Raw genomic sequence first — 19,802 nt, forward strand, 5'->3', positions numbered from 1 at the left:
CTAGCACCTGTAGACGCTGCGCACCGTGCGCGAGAAGCTGCGATATCCCTTTCGTCTTGGCGATATATCCACGAGGCGAAGCGTGTTTTGGAGGCAATCGCGCGTAGGTAGAGTGAATCGGCCGGAACAAGTTGAAGCCCGTTCGCGCAGTGTATACAGTGGTGGCTTATTGTTACAATAATACCAAAAAGATCTTAAGCACCCGAGCGGTGACTGGCGGAAATAAAGCTTGGTTTTGTTCTTATTTATTTTATTTTTTATTTATCGTACCCCTCAGGGCCAGAGGCATTACAGAGGGGTAGTAGCGAAAAAACAAGAATAAGATTTAAAAAATACAGCACAGAGACAAACTTAAATAACACCCGAGTATACAATGCTAGCTATAGATTCGCGGAACATCTCGAAATTATTGATGTCAGCAATATCTATGAAAAGGCGATACCAGTCACGCGAGGTACGCAGCAAAAATGACTGAGAAAAATATTTGGTGTTAGAAGAAACTAAACCGACTTAATGATTATGGTCAGTACGATGGGACACATAAAATGGCTGTGGGATAAGGCGATCGCGCAGTTGAGGATGATAGTACAACATGTGAAATAGTGCGGTACGAGACAGTTTTCGACGCAGTGACAGCAATGGAAGAGAAAGGCTAGACTTCATAGTAGTTATGCTTGCAGTGCGGTTGTGATTAGTGAGGATGAAACGCGCAGAGTTATTCTGAACCATCTCAAGAGCAGTAATATGACTGTCATAAGGAGGATCCCAGACTGATGATGCATACTCCAGTTTGGAACCAATTGAGTATTTTATATAGCAAAAGTTCCACTGAAGAAGGAACGCTGAAAAAATTGCGACGTAAGTAACCTAGCATGCGATTAGCGTTGTTGATTATGTGCTCGATATGAAGAGATGGGTGTTTAACCCCGAAAGCGACTCAGGCTATGAGGGACACCGTTGTGTAGGGCTCCGGAAATTTAGACCGCCTGGGGTTCTTTAAAGTTCACTGACATCGCACAGTACACGGGCCTCTGGAATAAAGGACAGTAAGAAGATAGCAAGAAGTACTGAGGGGAGCGATAGCAAGAGAGGATAGGATCCCGTTTCCGCGTCAGCTGTGCGTGTAATAACGATGAGGTAGAAATAGTCACCAGACGATGTTTCCGAGAGTGTAGTACAGTTGCAAGATTATGTTACTGTAACGATAACAGCAAAATGGGTCCAGTCATGCGACTTTGCATTGTGAGTGTGAGGACGATTTCAGTCCATGAGATGTCAAGGTGGTAGATGAGGGAGCTGTTTTGTTGCAAGCACTTTGTAAGCAAGACAGGCGGCTCAGGGTACGGGGGACAACGACACTTTGCATTCTGAAGGAACCCTACTGCTTTGTGCGTCCGGAGAAGAAAGGGTTTGCAGGAAAAATAGGCATGCGACCGGTAACAGGGATCCGTGGTTGCTCCCATGCCAAGGCCGCTTGTGAGGCGCCATTCATGGCCGAGTCGGCCAAGCATGCTAACGTACCTACGCCACTATTCTTTTTTTTGTTTCTTTCCGTTTTCCGCGAAGAAGGTCTATCTCGGGTCGGTGACCCAGTGCAGGAATGTGTTTCACCACCCAACCTGCGACGCTCGGAAAACTACTTGATTTTCTGCAACCCCAGAGGGGGAATGACGGCGAAATCAGTTAGGGAGCCGGGATCCAAAGCTCTTGGAGAAACCCTGCGCGAGAGCTGACCAAGCTTGAAGCTATAGCAGTAGGGTCTGATCAGGAAGAGGTGTCGATTAAGCTGACAGAGTTTCGTCAGGTGCGAGCTCTGGCCTGAAGTTTTTAATCCTACTCGATCATTTGTAGCTTCCGTCCTGCTGGTTGATCTGTAAATACCGAGGAAATAAATTGCACACAGTGTCAAGATGATCGCGTCCTCCGTCTGCGAAGTGTCGCGCCCAAAACTGAACTTCATCCCCGCCAAGGACCAACCTGTGGAACGCCACGCATTAGCTGTGAATATCGCCGCTTTTTAGCGTCTACGTCACTCGGGATTTTGATAAAATTTAGCGAAGGGTATATGAATCACCGCTGTCTTCTTTTTTTGTTGTTGTCGTCGTTTTTCTTTGGCGTGGTTTTGGATCAGTTGCACGGCACGATCAGTATGCGCATGCTACTTGTTTATCACCTCAGTGCAGTTGAAAATGCTTAACCAAACTATCGTTAGATAAACGCGTATTTCTCGAAGCGTTTTTTTTTTGTCACTTATTATGGCGGAATTAATGGCTACTCCATTTATTCCTTCGTTGTATCTCCGTATGATAAAAAAAGGATTTCAAGTACCCTAGTGTTCTTTGTTGTTGCGAACTACTCGGTAGAGATCGGTTTTTAATGTCTCTGCCACTACTAGTATCTTTCCCGCGGAGATGGACTGTTCAAACATTCTTCCATTGGCTCGAGACATAAGCGGCCGGGACCGCTCGCGCTTGTTTAATACTCCGTAAATATCCGCAGCGTGGTGAACCTGTGTGATGGGTTCTTTTCTCCGAGCCATGCTGTGCAACGGCAACAAAGTCCTGCGGCGCCGAGTCGTAAACCGGGCATGTAGGTGTCGCGTCGGTGAGCGTTCTGCCCCTCTTCCAGGAACAGCCAGCCAGGTCCAAGTAGCCCATCTAGAAGTTACAGTACCCGTACCTCGACTACAAACTGCGCGGGCCGTATTCACGAAAGGGGCACGAACTCTCGTAGGCACATAAAACGAGCCAGAGCGAGCGGAATTTGGTCGGTCAGTATAACAGCATGCTCCCTGCTCATTTCTTTCCATCTTATGGTATGGAATATAAACTCTCCCGGTGTCTTCTCAGTGTGGGAATAGGGCTTTGGGAGCCTTGATGTGAATCACCGACGACGTCTCTCTTTCTTTATCTCCTTCTTTTTTACTTTTTTTTATAGACGCTCCATGCTCTTGAAACGGCGAGACGTGCATAGCCAGGTAGATCGTCGGCGTCGTCTTTCTCCGCGACGGATTCCTGGCCGCGCGGAGATCTCAATCGGACGTCGTAACCTCGCGGTTACGGCGCGTCCGGCTTTGTTGCTGGGATGTGTCGCTCCTGAGAGCCAACCTTGCGCGCATGCGCCGTGGAGGAGCATCGTGGGCGGTGTCTGCAGGTCCGACTTTACAAGCTTGACCGCGCGGCCGGACATTGTCTCGCGTTGCAGGTGGTGACGCAAGCGGCGGAGAGGAATGATCGCGTACCTGTTCCTCCGATAGGCCGTTCGGTTGTCAAAAGGTGGCGCCGTAAACGTAACGGCGGCGTAGAGAGAAAAAAAAAAAGGAGAAGGAAAATAAAGCCTAAGGAAGCCACATTAGCAAAAAAAAAAAAAAAGGACAGAAGAACACGCGGTCAGAAAACGAGATAGCGCTGATGGTTGACCCGCGGTGAATCTGCGGTTCCTGCGCCCTCCCTCCCCCCAACGACCAATAAATCATGGGAGCACGGAGGTACACAGTGCTCACCGCAGGTTACCGGACCGAGATTTATTGCGCGTGCGTGTGCGAGCCCGGTGGGGTGCGTGTTGCGAAGAGAGGTCGCGGAGACGCGTTTGGCCGGGCCACTGTTGCGGTTGTTTTTCTTTATTTTCGGCTGTATTCCGTCATTACCGAAGACCGCAAATAAGCGAGCTTGAAAGGAGTTCGGGCGCCTTTCATGCTTCCCGTGGCGCTACATTTCCCAAGACACTAACTAAATCCCTGTAGTGTCCGTGCGTTATACTGTTGCGAGGACGTGTTGCCGGAGAAGTCGGTCAGCTTGTTCTCGGCCTCCTCGGTGGACTTTTTGGTTTCGGTTAGTGAACGGGCATACGGCGAGGAGAAGGCACCCTCCCTCTGTAGGCGCCACCGGGTAAGGTGCTAGGCATGTGGATCCTGTCTTCCGCTATTGACTTGAAAATAATTAGCTATCGTATTACACTGGTGTTCATATACCTATATGGCTGACACATGGCGTGCAATTTCTAAGCACGATACGTACGGTCGAACAGGTTTCCGACACCCTTGGAGTTTCCGCGGAGTCTGCCACACCTGTCGGAATCAGTGATTAATTTATGTCGTTCATGTGCTTCTCCTAATTTCATGCTCAGCCCCACTGAGCGATACAGACGACCGCGTTGGTTTGTGCAGTTGTTCAGGTGGGCAGTTTTGGTGTGCAGTTGTGGCATGCAGTTCTTGTGGGCTGCTCGTCTCGCTCATCTTTGCGCGCCGACGAAATATCTGTTTCCACTGCTGAGATTCGCGCTGCTGATCGTAAAACATCTAAAAGCGCAGCGGCAGCCGCAGATGGGTCACGTTAACGCATCCCGTCCGTGGAACGCCAGCGTGGGCCCCATCATCGTGCATCACCGCTGCGGTGTCAGCTTTCACCGGGCTTTTTGTTTGGCTCGCCGTCTCCGACGCGGCAGCGCTTGAATAGCCTTCAGTCACTCTCGGCTAGCCCGCTGCTGCCTATTCTGTCTCTCGGAGTCTCTTTTTCTTCTTTCCCCCTCAGGGCAACTTTCTTTTCCCCTCTTCCTGTCGTCTACTTACTATTTCTGCGACCCGAGTTGGTTCCTTCGTATTTCTTTCCGCCCCTGCCCGACGTTTACGATGGGCGGCGATGAAAGCTTTTTTCTTGCGCGTGCGGCCGCTCTCAGAGACTATCGGCTTTCTTTTCACGTTTCAAGCGTGACCAGGCGCCAGCCGCACTGAATGCAGGAGGCCCTTGGAAAATCTGCGCCCGTGGACTGTTACTCTCACTCGCTCTCTGTTGCTTTGTTTTTGTTTGTTCCCGCTTTTACGCTGTACCTGCTCGCTTCTATTGTTCTAGCACGGCACGTTCCTACCTTTTTTGTTTCCTGTTCCCTCTCAAGAGGTCCTCACAAAGCGAGGTTTTGTCTTCGCTTTGTCCATCACTAAAAGCGCATAGATAAATGAGGAAACTTTGCGCGAGACACGCGAAACTTACTTCTCTGTCCCGCATAAATGCATTGCGCGATTTCTTTTTTTCTCTTGGAACATAGTTGGATGCAACTCAAGACGAAGCGGCTTTCTCCTGTTGAAGGATCCCCTTCCAGCCAATGGCGTCGGCCGATTCTCATGAACCTGCTAGAGTGACACTGCAGGGAGTCCCCGCCCTCCATAGTTGGGGACAGTCTCCTCCCTGCGTTATCAGGCCGCGCCCTGCATTGTCACGCTAGCAGGCTCCTGAGAACCGGTCGACGCCATTGGCTGATGGGGGTCCTTTGACGGGGAAAAACCGCTTTGTTCTTGAATTCTATCCGACGGATCTCGGGCCTCTCTTACGTGAGCAAAGCTTTCTGGAAGCCGACCCCTGCAGTTCTGATACCGCCTAAATGTGTCAGGAAGAGAAATTAACTGTAGAGGCTTATGGGTTCAGACTTTACCTACCAGCCAGCCCGTGTTTTTTTTTGTTTTTTTTTTCTTTTGAGGTGGGAAGTATAACTTCTGTCGCGAGCGCGAAACTTTGTTTCTGTTGAGCGATATTCCATTGCGGTTTTTTCGTTGCATCTCGACAGTTGACGCGTGCGCTAAGCAGAATATGTGCACGCAACTTGGAACGAAGCATTCATAACGTATGCAAAGCTGCGTTCTAGTGCTAATTGCTTCAGGCTTGGTTCGCTTTGACTACACACAAATTATCGAAGCCGAGGTATAGTTATGTGATTCAGTTTGTGTGTATAGTTTGAACTCGGGTTGCGTGGTCAAGGCTACAGCGGTGCAGAAGAAGCGGGAGACGGGGTTAAGAAAAGCAACCATAGACCTTTTGTGCACTTTGTACAGGCCCACGGGGGCAGGAGTAAAGAAGAGACATGCACTGACGTGTTCTCTTAAAGGGCCACTGACCAGGGTCCGGACATTTTTGAAAAACAAGCCCACTGCATAGATGAGGCATCGAAGATAACCTCTGCAAAATATTAGAGCCATGCGCGCCCCGAAAAGCTGCGAAAATTCAAATCAAAGCCCGTTCGTTCTTTCCTTCCTTCAAAAACGGGCCCGGCCCACTACTCTGCACCCCGCTGACGTCAAGGGGGGCTACTTTCGCTAAAGGCACTCCATTGGTGCATCGTTCTGACTGACGGGAGAAGGTTGGGCGTAACCTTGGCGTCGCGTCGTCTGCACAAGGCTTTCCGCAGCGCCTTCTGTTCTGGCTCATGCCTACAAACCCGCATGAAGGAACAAAAAAAAAAACTGCGGAGGGAGCGTGCGGCGACAGCCTTAAACCCTAGCCATAAAAAGTAAAAAAATAGTAAAACTGAGGGAGTTGGTTCGCCCCCCCCCCCCCCCCCCCCCCCGCCGTGATCACGTCACGAGACGCTCTGCGTGCGCGCTCCCTTCTCAGTTTCTTTTCTTCTATGCGAGCCCCCCAAAACAAGGTTTTAATTAGTAGTGCAGCAGAGCCTTTCCCTCGCTCGCCCACATGACCGCTCCGCACACACACCCCTTATCTTTCGTGCATCTTGCGTACGCCTTGACTCCAATGAATGACATATGCTTTGGAGCGGAGAAAAGACACAAACACACAGAACACAAACACGCATGGAGAAAAGCAAACGGGCGGTTGCCGGGTCCGCGCTTCGCCGTGTGTTTCGAACACAACCGACTTCCGCCCCTCCGCTCGTGAAACGGTGGGGAGGCCTAAAAGAAAATGAAAAGGTGGCTCGTTAACTGGGAATGACAAACAGATGTATGAAAGGATGCGCTCGCTAACAAGTCTAGGTGGTCGAGCCGATCGCGCCTCTCGATCGTTCAGTGTGCGGAGAAAATGCAAGAACCAAGAAAAGAATTCTATTGAAGGCGGGGCCATGACGTCGCCCTGTGACGCACTCCACAGACACCACGCCTCCGGCTTACACCGGAGAAGGAAGGGGTGATTTTGCCTTGCCGAGCCTACTCGACGAGGAGCGGGAGAGAAGAATTTCGAGGAGGGAATGGAAGGAGAGGAGGCTCGCTCAAAGAGAGGTAGAGAGTGTCTGCTGCGCTGGGGTGGGCACAGGCCCTTTAAAGGGCCACTGCCCAGGGTCCGGACATTTTTGAAAAACAAGCCCACTGCATAGATGAGGCATCGAAGATAACCTCTGCAAAATACTAGAGCCATGCGCGCCCCGAAAAGCTGCGAAAATTCAAATCAAAGCCCGTTCGTTCTTTCCTTCCTTCAAAAACGGGCCCGGCCCACTACTCTGCACCCCGCTGACGTCAAGGGGGGCTACTTTCGCTAAAGGCACTCCATTGGTGCATCGTTCTGACTGACGGGAGAAGGTTGGGCGTAGCCTTGGCGTCGCGTCGTCTGCACAAGGCTTTCCGCAGCGCCTTCTGTTCTGGCTCATGCCTACAAACCCGCATGAAGGAACAAAAAAAAAAAAAACTGCGGAGGGAGCGTGTGGCGACAGCCTTGAACCCTAGCCATAAAAAGTAAAAAAATAGTAAAACTGAGGGAGTTGGTTCGCCCCCCCCTCCCCCCCCCCCCCCCCCCCCCGCCGTGATCACGTCACGAGACGCTCTGCGTGCGCGCTCCCTTCTCAGTTTCTTTTCTTCTATGCGAGCCCCCCAAAACAAGGTTTTAATTAGTAGTGCAGCAGAGCCTTTCCCTCGCTCGCCCACTTCACCGCTCCGCACACACACCGCTTATCTTTCGTGCATCTTGCGTACGCCTTGACTCCAATGAATGACATGCTTTGGAGCGGAGAAAAGACACAAACACACAGAACACAAACACGCATGGAGAAAAGCAAAACGACATGCTTTGGAGCGGAGAAAAGACACAAACACACAGAACACAAACACGCATGGAGAAAAGCAAAACAAGGTTTTAATTAGTAGTGCAGCAGAGCCTTTCCCTCGCTCGCCCACTTCACCGCTCCGCACACACACCGCTTATCTTTCGTGCATCTTGCGTACGCCTTGACTCCAATGAATGACATATGCTTTGGAGCGGAGAAAAGACACAAACACACAGAACACAAACACGCATGGAGAAAAGCAAACGGGCGGTTGCCGGGTCCGCGCTTCGCCGTGTGTTTCGAACACAACCGACTTCCGCCCCTCCGCTCGTGAAACGGTGGGGAGGCCTAAAAGAAAATGAAAAGGTGGCTCGTTAACTGGGAATGACAAACAGATGTATGAAAGGATGCGCTCGCTAACAAGTCTAGGTGGTCGAGCCGATCGCGCCTCTCGATCGTTCAGTGTGCGGAGAAAATGCAAAAACCAAGAAAAGAATTCTATTGAAGGCGGGGCCATGACGTCGCCCTGTGACGCACTCCACAGACACCACGCCTCCGGCTTACACCGGAGAAGGAAGGGGTGATTTTGCCTTGCCGAGCCTACTCGACGAGGAGCGGGAGAGAAGAATTTCGAGGAGGGAATGGAAGGAGAGGAGGCTCGCTCAAAGAGAGGTAGAGAGTGTCTGCGGCGCTGGGGTGGGCACGGGCCCTTTAAAGCGTAACTGTTCCCTCAAGTTCCTAAGTTCAGGATGTCAACTATTTAACCACTGGCCAATGAGGAGGTCAGCTGGCCGCATCTTCAAGCACCGCTGGCGTCAGAAGGCGTCACCACGCACCTCTTGGCAGTCGTTCATGTGGAGAGAGTGAAGCAATCGCAGCAGTGCAGCTGGATCGGGTTAACTGGTTCCTCCTGTCGCCTCGGCCTTCTTCGAAGGCGAGAGAACCGCATTGTCGCTTTTCCGGGCGCCTTTGTTTGCCGAGCCGCGACAGTCACGTCCTCTCCGCTGCGCTTACCCCATGAACAGAGTCATGGGTCTGCCCATGCCGGACCGTTTAGCCAGGCATTGGCGTTAGTAAGTGGTGGTCTGCAGTAATTACGCACGGTAACCCTGACGCAGCCGTCCGTTGTAAATGTGCGTTGGCGAAAGGGGAAGGTAATTTTCTGTCCCTCGAATGAGGTAAAAGCTGGCTCCGACCCCACTCCGCGCGTCGGGCCTGTCAGCGCGCTGGCTTTGATGCCTTTCGAAAGCTTGCGCCTTCCCGCTGACGGCTTGCATGCCGGTCTTGCCAGTAGCCAGGCACAACAGGATGCATGTAGATGTTTTCGACAAGCTGAGAACAGTGGCCACGTTTTCATGAATACGACAAAAATCGAATCGAGTCCACTTTTTGAAGTAAAAGGCAAAAACAGGAGGAGAGTATAGGAGGAGCCGCATCTTTCATTCTTAAAAACCGGCTCTTTCTTTTGAAAAATCGACTCAAGCCGCATTCTTTCGCGTTAATGTAAACGCGATAAGTTCATTTGAAAATCTTAGCGCCCGACCGAGTCAGAACTGCTGCACCTCCTGACGACAACAGTACGCTAGAAGTTTGACGATCGGAAGCTTCTTTGATGAAAATAAATGAATAACGCTGACCAAAAGGGAGTTGTTTTACATCTTTTAACGACTCCCTTTTGGTCAGCGTTATTCCTTTGTTTTCACATATGAATCTACTACCCGACCAGACGAGATTTCGTCAGATTTCGTCAATTTGAGACTTCTCTGATATTCGGCATGGACTGCTCCTGCTTTTGACGGCGCACCCGCGGTGCCGACGCTCAATTGGCTTGTCAGAAATTGTGAGTATGAATCGCGAGTGGCTTTGGCAGGGCACCTCTTGCAGTAGTGTAATTACAGCTTAGTTTTTCGCCGCGCCGCGGCGCAAAGGGACGCGTTGCATGATCGCCCTGCCAGCATACAGTGCGTAAATAAATAAAATAAATGCGAGACCTTTGTGCTTTTGTTAATGAAATGAGCTGGTGCGTTAATTGTCCCGTTATGACTGAAACACAAAATTCACGAACCTCCCCACCCCCCGCTTTTTTTTTTTTTTTTTTTTACTACCGAAATCTAATAAGTTTCGTGCGTGCCTGAACATGGAAATCCGTAGGAGCTATGGACAGAAAGTCATAACCTCATAGCTTTGTTCTCGCACACGCCGCGCACAACACGTTCCAAGGTAAGAGCGTGCTGGGCGGTGAAAGAAAATGCGTACGCAGGTATCATCCACCTCCCGTGGCGAGCGGGGATACGAGACACGCGATAAATGCAATGGACGGATGAAGAAGATGAAGAGCGGTGGATTCCTGCGGCCGGAGTGTTAGAATGGGGAGGGGGGTAGGCTTAACAAGAAATACGGCCAGAGATGAAGACAGTAAATCAGAGGCGTGCTGTGCTGCCAGGGAGCCAGAAAGGGACCCGAGGCGAGGGGTCCAAACGGCGGAATCAAAGGTTCCGCCTATATAAGTGGTGGGGAAATCGCGCACTTTCCTCTCCACTTCCCCGGGCCGCCCCTCTTTTCGTAGAAGGGCTGGGCGGAACTCGTAGGAGAGCCCGCGGTGTGTGGTATGTGTGTGTTTATACACACATGTAGCCCGGTGTGGTGAGGATCCTCAACCGCGCGCTTCCTATTCCTTCCCCCATTGTTGACGAGTCCCGCGTTTTTGGGGGCTGTTAATATTTGATGGCCTAATGCGGGCTCGATTGAATAATGGAAGGAAACCGGCGCTGACCCCGCGGATGCTTCAGAGTGCCGCAAAGCGAATGCCTCCGGCGCCAACGCCTGCGGGCTTTGTGTGCGTTGTATACTATACGGCCTGCGGCGCCTGCATACGGCGGAATTTGTGTCCCAGCGACTCAACCCCGTGCGCATGGGTCTTTTATTGGCGAGCTATCTGTAAATAGGGAGCAAAACAAACACGCCCAACAAGAATAGCATGAGCGATAGTTGGTCATGGGAGAAGGGCAAGTAAAGTTGGACAAGTTGTGTCGTGCTCGCTTTTACTCGTCAGTCCTGCGGAATCAAACTAATACGCCGTTTTGCGGAGAGGTAGACGTGACGTGATTGCCATAACTTGAGACTGGTATGCTGGCACGTTTCACGTAACAAGAACTAATGTATAGGGATCTTTAATGTTTCGTTCAGCGAGAATGCGAGCCGAGTGGTATAGTTTACGATCGCGTAGTGAGCCCGTACAGATTTCAACGTTTTTAATTATAGATTTATTTGGTAATCATGAGTGACGACCTTTTGAAATGCTTGCAATACTGAAAAACATTGCACTTTTTTGCGTGTCAGTGCGCTGCTTATTTCTGCAGGGAAGGTGACTTGACAAATCGCGACACGAATTTAGTCATGCATGCGCAACAGCATGCTTTTGTTGTAGAGAAGCAATGACGTTGGCTAGAGGCGGCTGGGCGGAGGTAAACGTACAAAAATCCGCACACAGCGAAGCTTGTTAACTGTCACGCTTTTTGTAACGCGCATTGCCAGCGCCTTCTCTTAAAAAAGCTTGCTCAAGCACCACCAACTGATCTCTCCATAGTTTCGCAGTTCGTTACTTTTTTTTTTTCAGTTAACTTTCTCCCTTCCTTTCCGTTAACTAGCTTTCTGCGTGCCTCTTGCGAGGCGTTAGGATGATAATCACTCGTGGCCCGAGACCGTCACTGCCTTCGCGCTTGACACGCAGCTCTTGACAGTTAAAAAAAAAAAAAAGAAGTACGAAGTAATGAGAGAAAGAGGTCGACAAAGCAACGACGGTAGAAGCGCAAAGAAAGCGCGGACAAAACGCGGTGGGGGGAGGGCAACGAAGAGTAGAAAAGAAAGCCGCCAACATATAGGAGAGAGGGATACTCGGAGGAGGCAGACGTGTCGAACTGTCGAAGTGTCAACGCTCGCGGCAGTCACCGCCGTCGGCGTTGCTTATCGATGCCTTCGCCCCCCTGAGGCCCCGGCGCTCTGCTCTTCTCGTCAGCATCGCCGTCACCTTCGCTGTGCCTCTTTTCTTCCAGGGCTCTCTCAGTTTAGCCTACGCCCGCGCGCACTCTTCTCCGATACGGGCGCCTCTCTTTCGCTCTCTTTTCTTTTATCCGTCTTTCTTTTTGCTTCGCCCTGGGCGGCGAGCCGTCCTTTCAGCCGCGTGTGTTTTTTGTCGCCCGCTCTCGCGTCCCCAACACTTTTCTCCCCGATTTTCGGACGCGCCGGCACGCGATTCTCGAAATAGCGATGCCGCCACCATCGCCGCCCTGGGCGCAGCCAGCGTGCGAGCGAACGTTGACAAGAAAAATGGCCCTTCGCGGACGTCGTCCGCTGCACGAGCGACTTTCGGCGCTGAACCCCACATGGTGGCAGCAGCAGCAGCAGCAGCCCATACGGAGCCGCTTAAACCTTCCTTCCCCGTTCGCGCCTCGCTTCTTTTGCTTTCTTCGGCGCTTGTCTCTGCTTCGCTCCCCCTTTTGTTTCTGTTGCTGAGCCGTTACCCGGCTGATGGGTCGGCCGCATTTTGAGACGCGCCCGGCTCGTTGGGCGATTCGCGTGCCTGGGCCACTTCGTCGCGTTCGTTGAAATGACCGACGTTCGCACTTTCGCCAGGGCGGCGGAGGCGACCGTGTACTGCAGTAGATGGTAAACGCATGTTCTTACATTCCTCACGCGATACCAGCAACAAAACGAAGGCTTACAGCGGTAACCGTGTGTAATAAACTAATAAATTGTCTCTCTCTCTCTCGTGTGCACTGTGCACGTCTTGGCTTGCCGGGGTAGTTTTTTTTTTTTTTTCCATCTTCTTTTTCGTCATTGTCCAGTGCCGTATATCTCCTCAAATAAGATGCGCCGTTCTAACCCTTTTTTTTTGTTTTTACAACAAAACTTGTTGTAGGGGGCTGTCTTAATTGTACGCGTTACAGAAAAGAAGTAGCCGATTTCAATTACAATTACTTCGTATGAAATGTAACTGAGTTCAGTGGTCAGTTACAGTCCCGAAGAGATAGCTGAATAATTACAGAAGAGGAATCAGTTACTCTTACGTTATTTTCCTTGCCACTTTTATTAGTGGTATACACGCGGATTAACATGAGCCGGTGCGGCCTCTCGTTCTGCTCTTTGTTGCAATTCGTAGTGTTAATTTTCACCAGCAGTTGTTTTTGGAAGTTTTGGCCGATATATTTTTTCACGTTTTCTTGTGAAAACATAAGCAGCGACTCTCAACTCTCTCTAGGTGCACGCTCTGGAGGGAAGGACGTGGAGTTGTAAGGTGGGAAGACCTTGCGCGCCAGCTCGCAGTTACGCAAAGCCCCGCGCTTTGTTCGTGCTCTGAGGAGACGAAGCTCAAGAACCACTAAGCGTGACATTCCGTTGTGTCGTCGTGAAGAAATGCGAACTGAGGAACACGGTGCTAGTAAAACGCCGGCCGCTCAGGCTTGCATGCTCGAACATCCATTTTCGCGCAGATTTTACGCAGACAGACCATCGTCTCTCAATTGCGAAGGAATATTTCGCGCTAATACTGGTATTTGCCACCAAGTTTAAGCTCTCGGAAGATATATGGGGGGTTAGAGCCTGTTTTTCTAATAGAAAGTAACCGACTACTAGTAATAGATTAAGATTTTAAGGGGGTTTAACATCCCAAAGAAACTCAGGCTATGAGGGACGCCGTAGTGAAGGGCTCCGGAGATTTCGAACACCTGAGGTTCTTTAAGAAAAAGTAATTGAACTATCGCGAACGCTACTGCGTGCAAAAAGTGAGCAATAGTTTAGCAAAATTTCTATTATTACGAGTAATCTTGCAGCGCGTTACGTACAACTGTGATATGGAGCCATCACCGGCGGACGTTGACGGTGTATATCAACATCCGGTCAAGTGACAGCTAGGTTACGTGTTGTCACATGATCAACGTGGCCCACGTGACGGTTCTTCGCATGTTCGCAACCATCTTACGCCCGTCGTCCTTTTTCCCGCTAGCATGGCTACGCATGACTCTCCTAGCATACTGACCCAACGTTAGAATCTAGTAACGTTGTACTATAGTGTACTAGTTGTACTGACCTACGGCATCGTTTTCTTCTTTTCTTTAAATGCACGCTGCCCTGGCCACCGCTCGTAAGCGTGTCGTATACCCTAAAGTCAGTATACCCGAGCCGGCAGCGGCCCCTTTCCATGGTGTCCTTGAAGCGCCGTGCCCGTCCGCCACCGACGTCGATCAAAAGATTTCAGATTTACGGCTCCCGTACCGTTCGTCCGGCGGCACAGTGCGCCTCTTCGGGGCGATTTTATACGCTCTGCGTGCGGCGTCACAAGCGGCGCCAGACCCGAATGAATCCGCGGGGGAGGAGGAGATATAGCCTACGCGAAGAACCGTGAGCACGGCGAGAGCGAGGAATTTCGCAGGGCGAAAGAAGGAGCGGAGGGAGACTGGGGGCAGGTCGTGATTAGATCAGCGCAAAGCGGTCCGTCTCGTCGGGAATGAATAAGTGAGAGGGCCCGAATAAGAGGCTGCCGCGGCAGTGAGGCAGGCACAAAAGGCGGTCCAGCTGCGCGCGGCGCGCTTAGCGCTGCCGCGCCGCTGGCCGGGGCCCCCTCGTCGCTACCGTGGCGAGGAAAAAAAAGAGGAAGTGCACATCTTCCGCGAATGCGGACAACGGTGCGCGCGCGGCGCCGTATCAAATATGCAGCTGCCGCCGACGGCACTTGGCGCTCGCGGCACAATTCAATTCTAGCCGGCCCGTGCTGAGCTCGAGCGCGTGCCGCTGCCGGGGCGAAAAAACTGCTTTGCGTGGTGTGCGCGAAGTGCGAGAAACTCGTCTGAGTAGCGCGCGTTTCTTTCCATCTTGCGCCATGCGGGCTGTGGCGTTGTGGGTGTTGGGCCGTCGTACCAGCTCTGAGCGGCCCAGGCGATAAGTTGCGTTTCATCTACGATTTCGTCTCAAAAACGGGCTATGCCGATTCCTGCATGCTTGAATGCTATTCCACGACTCTATACTTTCTTTCGTCATGAAGATCTTGATTGTGGGTGGACATCTTCCTCTCCTTGGGAAAAGCGAGAATTTATTTTTTGCTTATTTTTTTATTGTAATTAATAACAAAAGCACTCTTATCCAGGCAGGCTGAGGCGCAACCCTATGCCTTTCCTGCGGAAGGATTTTTTAATATTTTGACGTCCAGTACGTCTCGCTCAAGTTTGGTCAGCTTATATTTTAAGGGCTCGAAAGGAGGTGCAGGCTTCTCTGCATGTGACGCCCATAATGCCTTCAGATATGGCACAACGACCATGCGTTGCAGCATGCAGCATGCGCCTTCCAGCTAGTTAGTTATGCCAAAACAATTATCTACTGATGTTGGGCCACTCATTTCCCATTAGGCAAAATGCTTCTGTGTGCTTACATTTTCCTCTCTGGCTGGCTTCTCATATCCCTGTCTGTTTAGTCTGTGTATGCATCGCGTGTGTGCGAAATCTACCCACATCACTGAATCAACTGTCTTTAAGCTAAAAATGAAAATGCCGCGCTTCCAACGTAAAACAGAGGAGCTCGCAGCAGCACTTATCCGTGACACTCTCACACAGTGAGCGTGATGCAGGGGATCTTGTGTTCCAGCCTCAGATTACAACGCTCTTTCATTTCGCCCCTCGAGTCGAGGTAAAGCACGCTGCCAGCCGCGTTCCCTCGTGTGAAGTAGGTTTTGCACCTGTGAAGAGCGCTTGACCTCACACCCGTGGTGTCTTGCGCAGGCGGCCATGTCTCCGCTGCAGCCGTGGGTGACAACCGCGCCGCTGCTTCCCCTGTCGGGCAGTCCGCTGACGCCCGCCGTGCGCCTTGTACCCGGAGGAGGAGGGGGCGGCGGTCACCCCGGTTCCGGTTCGGGCAACCGGACACCTACTCCTAGCGCCGCGGCACCAGACCCGGCGCCCGACCTTGACACCCCACTCAACCTCAGCAAGCCCCGAGGAAGCTCGTCGGGCAGCACTGCCAGCAGGTACGGTGCACTTATGGGCTTGGCAGCACATATAGCAGTGTTGCTGACCACCGGCACGCTGGTAGCTGTACATTGTGGTTCGAATGATGACTGGTTCTAGTATACTATTTTAAAAGCACTTGCTGTGGGACTAGTTGGTTTGGTTCATATTTAAATATTCAACGGCACAAAAAACGGATGAAACACCTAAGTACACAACAAGACGAAGCGCCAACTTCCAACTGGTTTTATTACATGCACGGGACACACATATATAGCGATTATCGTCACATGCACAGACAGGTCACTGACATATCAAGAACGACGTGGTAAGGCATGCTCCAGGAATTTCTTTTCATCTTTATACAGTGAAATTGATGCATCACTTTCTTTTTCCTCTTTCCTTTCTTTTTGATAAAAAGCGCTTCTATCAACTCCCTAGCTTTTCGTGTATGTAATAAAACCAGTTGAAAGTTGGTGCATTGTCTTGTCGTGTACCTATGTGTTTCGTCTGTTTTTTGCGCCGTTAAGTATTTAAATACTACTTAAAGCACAGATAGCTTAGGAGCTCCGGCTTCGGCCCTCGAAATGCGTTCTTTTAACGGACACTCCTTTAGAGTGACTTGCATGCCTTGACTGCATGTTTTGAGTATACGTTTCCGGCAGTATATTGCAGCAAAAAAGACCAATCAGCCGGCTCAGTGTGCTGTGTTGTGCAGGTAGAGAAGCCAGTAGAAGGCAGCTGAAAGAACTTGTGGGCAGGTGGCATCATAAGCAACAATTCTTTTGCATCTCGCTCCAAAAAGCAGTGAAGGGCGCGAATTACGTAATTACATCATTGCTGTGCCTGCTCATGATCGGTGGCAATTGCACAATCACATAGGAGCGAATAGGAGCACTTCACTGCAACACAAACAACAAATGCGCACTTGCTCACCTCCTCAAAAGTGACGGCAGTTTCATCTCCCACTTCAGCGTCAGCGGAAGCCCTACACCTGCCAACGTGAAGCACGAGGCCAGGGACTCTGACCGCAGCTCAGTATCGCCCCGGGGCTTTCACCCAGGAATCTCACCTCACTCTGCAGCCAGCCTTCTCAGTGCCACCGCTGCCAGCGCCCCCATCTCGGTGAGCCTCTTGGACAGTGACAACTGTTAAAAGCACGTTTTCCGGTTTTGTTGCGACAGCATTGCCGTATCACAATGCCACCCTCATTATGCAGCATGCAGTGATGTCATGCATGACATTATGGGACACGCCATGGCAACACACTACACAGTGGTCTGAACACAGTGATGTCACACGCACTCTGGCAAAGAAGATGACAAATAATAACTAATAAACGATGCATTCACTGCTGCAAACAGCTGGCACAACAATCTGGCATTACACAGTGGTAACCGCCTTGTGAATTTTTTTTTTTCGTTCAGAGAGGGCTTGCTCCTTATGATCTTTGCAGCAGGCATGAACCATCGTTTACTCCCTCCCATGTGTTAAACAATATGATAAAATGATTTGTGCTGCTTTATTTAAGTTAATTTATTTACTTTGTCTATGCAGCCGTTCATGAAGCCCCATTTCTGTACTTTCTGAAGTACTACTTCAGCTGCAAAAGTTACCATTTTGGCATCAGTGTCGTTGCACTAGTTTCACTGCATTAGTGATAATTTGTGCAGAGAAGCAACTCACACAGGAGGAGATTATTCCCAATAAGGACACAATAATTGTTGTTGCTGAAAATATGTGCAAAGCTTTGTTTGCAAATTTTGTTGCAAAGTTTACTTCTAGTGTTTTTAAAGCTTTAGTTCAGTCTACCATTCCCTAAATGTTTATCCTATTAAGTATGCTGGCTTGAGCAATGCTGGGCTATGAGTGTTTGAGGTTTCTTGTATGTTTGTTTGTCTTTTGCTTATCCGAAGATTGATGCAGATTCGCTGTGAACCACAGTTTACTGCATTCGTGAAATGTCGTTGTCAGCACCCACGTTCTCTTTCATTTCTTCCCAGGTTGGTTCACCATTCTTGTCAGCTGCAGCAGCCTACCCAGGGCTTCCACCTCATCTCAGAGCCCCTAGCATCCCCGTTTCCCTTTCAAGTCTCATGGGACACCCTGGAATTCCTTCCTATACTGGTATGTTCGTGTCCAGATGAAGCTCAGTCAGCAATGGATGTTGAAGATCTCCATTATCTCTAGCCAAAGTTTGAAGACATGCTGGCTGAGCAGTTAACAAAATGCTTCAAGCACATGAGTATAATTACTCCCTTATTAGAAATCTACTCCACCTTGGGGGATTCCCCTAAACATCTGACCAACACTGTTCCCACTTCGAGTTATTGATCAATTCGCTCTCGCCCTACCATAAGCTTGCCGTCCCGGTTAGCTCAATTGGTAGAGCGACTGCTCCGGTGTAGCGGTGGTCCCGGGCTCGAACCCCGGACCAGGACGAATTTTTCTTTAACTGCGAAGTTTCTGAGAAAGCTGTATAGCTTTCCTTTGTAGCCGTATGGCTGCGCTTGGGTGGATGTCAATGAGTAATTACTCCCTTATTAGAAATCTACTCCACCTTGGGGGATTCCCCTAAACATCTGACCAAGCACAGTACAAGAAGCCAGCATACAACCCTTCATACAGCGATATATATATATATATTAACCGATGGCTTGCAAGAGGTTATTCATTGCTGTACCATTTATTCATGCTAATAATTATTATTCACTGTGCAACAGAAGACTAAGATCATGACTCATCAGGCTATGAGTGCCATTGAACCTCGTCTGAGACATGAGGGTGTTATAACAGAATTTTACCGTGTGCCACTACCAACTGCTGCCAGCCACCTACTGCGCATGCACAGATGGCCCTGAGGGGGCCAGGTGTGGTCACAGCTGGTGCCTTGGGATATCTGTACATGTGCTGTAATGGGGCGATGCAAGGAGCCCTCAAGGTAGCATCGGTGCTACCTTGAGATTCTCGAGAAAATCCTCGTGTTTTTCCTCCACTCGAAGAATGATTCAAGTGGATCGAGTTGATCGACTGGAATTTGATTTCTGAAATGCAAAGCAAGCTTTGAGGGCCACCTGGAGTAGGAGTTTGAGTTGAGGCATGTTTATTATGAATTCAGTGGTTGCCGTCACGAGGACGAGCAGAAATGTAAAGTAGTGTGAAGGTGCAAAGTGAAAGATGTGTAAGACATCATGTAAGACCTCCACATGGTGCCATGTGGAGGTCTGAAATACTCATGTAACACTTTAGCTCTCAAGATGTCAGGAAGTCCCTGCACAGATGACACCATCGTCATCTTAACTGGCATATGTGTCCAGATAGCCTGGCCCATTGCGTGGGCATCGAGTAGAGGAAGTGCTTCTACAAGGACAAAAAGCCCCATGCACACACACAAAAAGAAACCGCTCGTGCAACCTCTTCACACCATAGATTATGTTCTTAAATGAAGGCATGGCTTCTTAATATGTTGTTGAGGTCCAGAGGCTTTATTTTTAATCGACCTATTATAGTATCTGGAAATGCGGTCCTGGATCGGCTCCTTGTGTGGACTCTGGCCCGTTGTGCATGTGTAGAGTTGTCTCGTGCAATTCTGCATGCTAGAGAGGCTCCAAGCCTGGAGTGGGTGCCATGTGGTGTGTCGATTTTTAGTGTGCTGTGATCCCCCAACGCCAGCAATGACAGGTGGCGTGTTCATGTGCCATATTTGCAGGCAGCCTGCTGTCAGGCGGCGGCCTCGGACCCAAGGAACTGGGTGCCCCCAGTTCCCTGATGGGGCCGGACAAGCCATTTCCCCTGCACCTGTACCTGCCCCAGTCGACCAGCGGCGCTCTCCCGCGGCCGCACACTTCGTCGGCTTCCTCCCGTCGCGACAACGACAGCTCGGCCTCCGAGACTGAGACCAAAGGATCAAGTTAGTACACACCACTCTTGTCTGCCACATCGTGGTTTTCAGAAAGGGGCGTGTCTCGCCTTGCACCGCAATTCTGCAAAAAAGAAAAGAAAAAGAAATTGTGGCCCTTCACAATAGAGTGAAGACAGGGGAAGGAAGGGTGG

The 19,802-nt window shown here is 50.4% G+C and overlaps 1 protein-coding gene across 8 annotated transcripts in view; it reads left to right on the forward strand.

Moving 5' to 3' along the window:
* The window catches only part of LOC149371922 (uncharacterized), a 636,308-nt gene that overhangs the window by 609,369 nt on the left and 7,137 nt on the right, over positions 1–19,802 (forward strand). For all 8 annotated transcript variants that reach the window (XM_089566243.1, XM_089566242.1, XM_089566246.1 and 5 more), the window contains 4 exons: positions 15,525–15,769; positions 16,724–16,874; positions 17,753–17,876; positions 19,459–19,659. In XM_089566243.1, the coding sequence (XP_089422369.1) occupies positions 15,525–15,769; positions 16,724–16,874; positions 17,753–17,876; positions 19,459–19,659 (721 nt within the window). The remainder of the gene's footprint in view (positions 1–15,524; positions 15,770–16,723; positions 16,875–17,752; positions 17,877–19,458; positions 19,660–19,802) is intronic.

This window comes from Amblyomma mixtum, chromosome 1 (genome assembly GCF_055824585.1).
Source record: "Amblyomma mixtum isolate Tamu chromosome 1, ASM5582458v1, whole genome shotgun sequence".
NCBI classification, from domain to species: Eukaryota; Metazoa; Arthropoda; class Arachnida; order Ixodida; family Ixodidae; genus Amblyomma; species Amblyomma mixtum.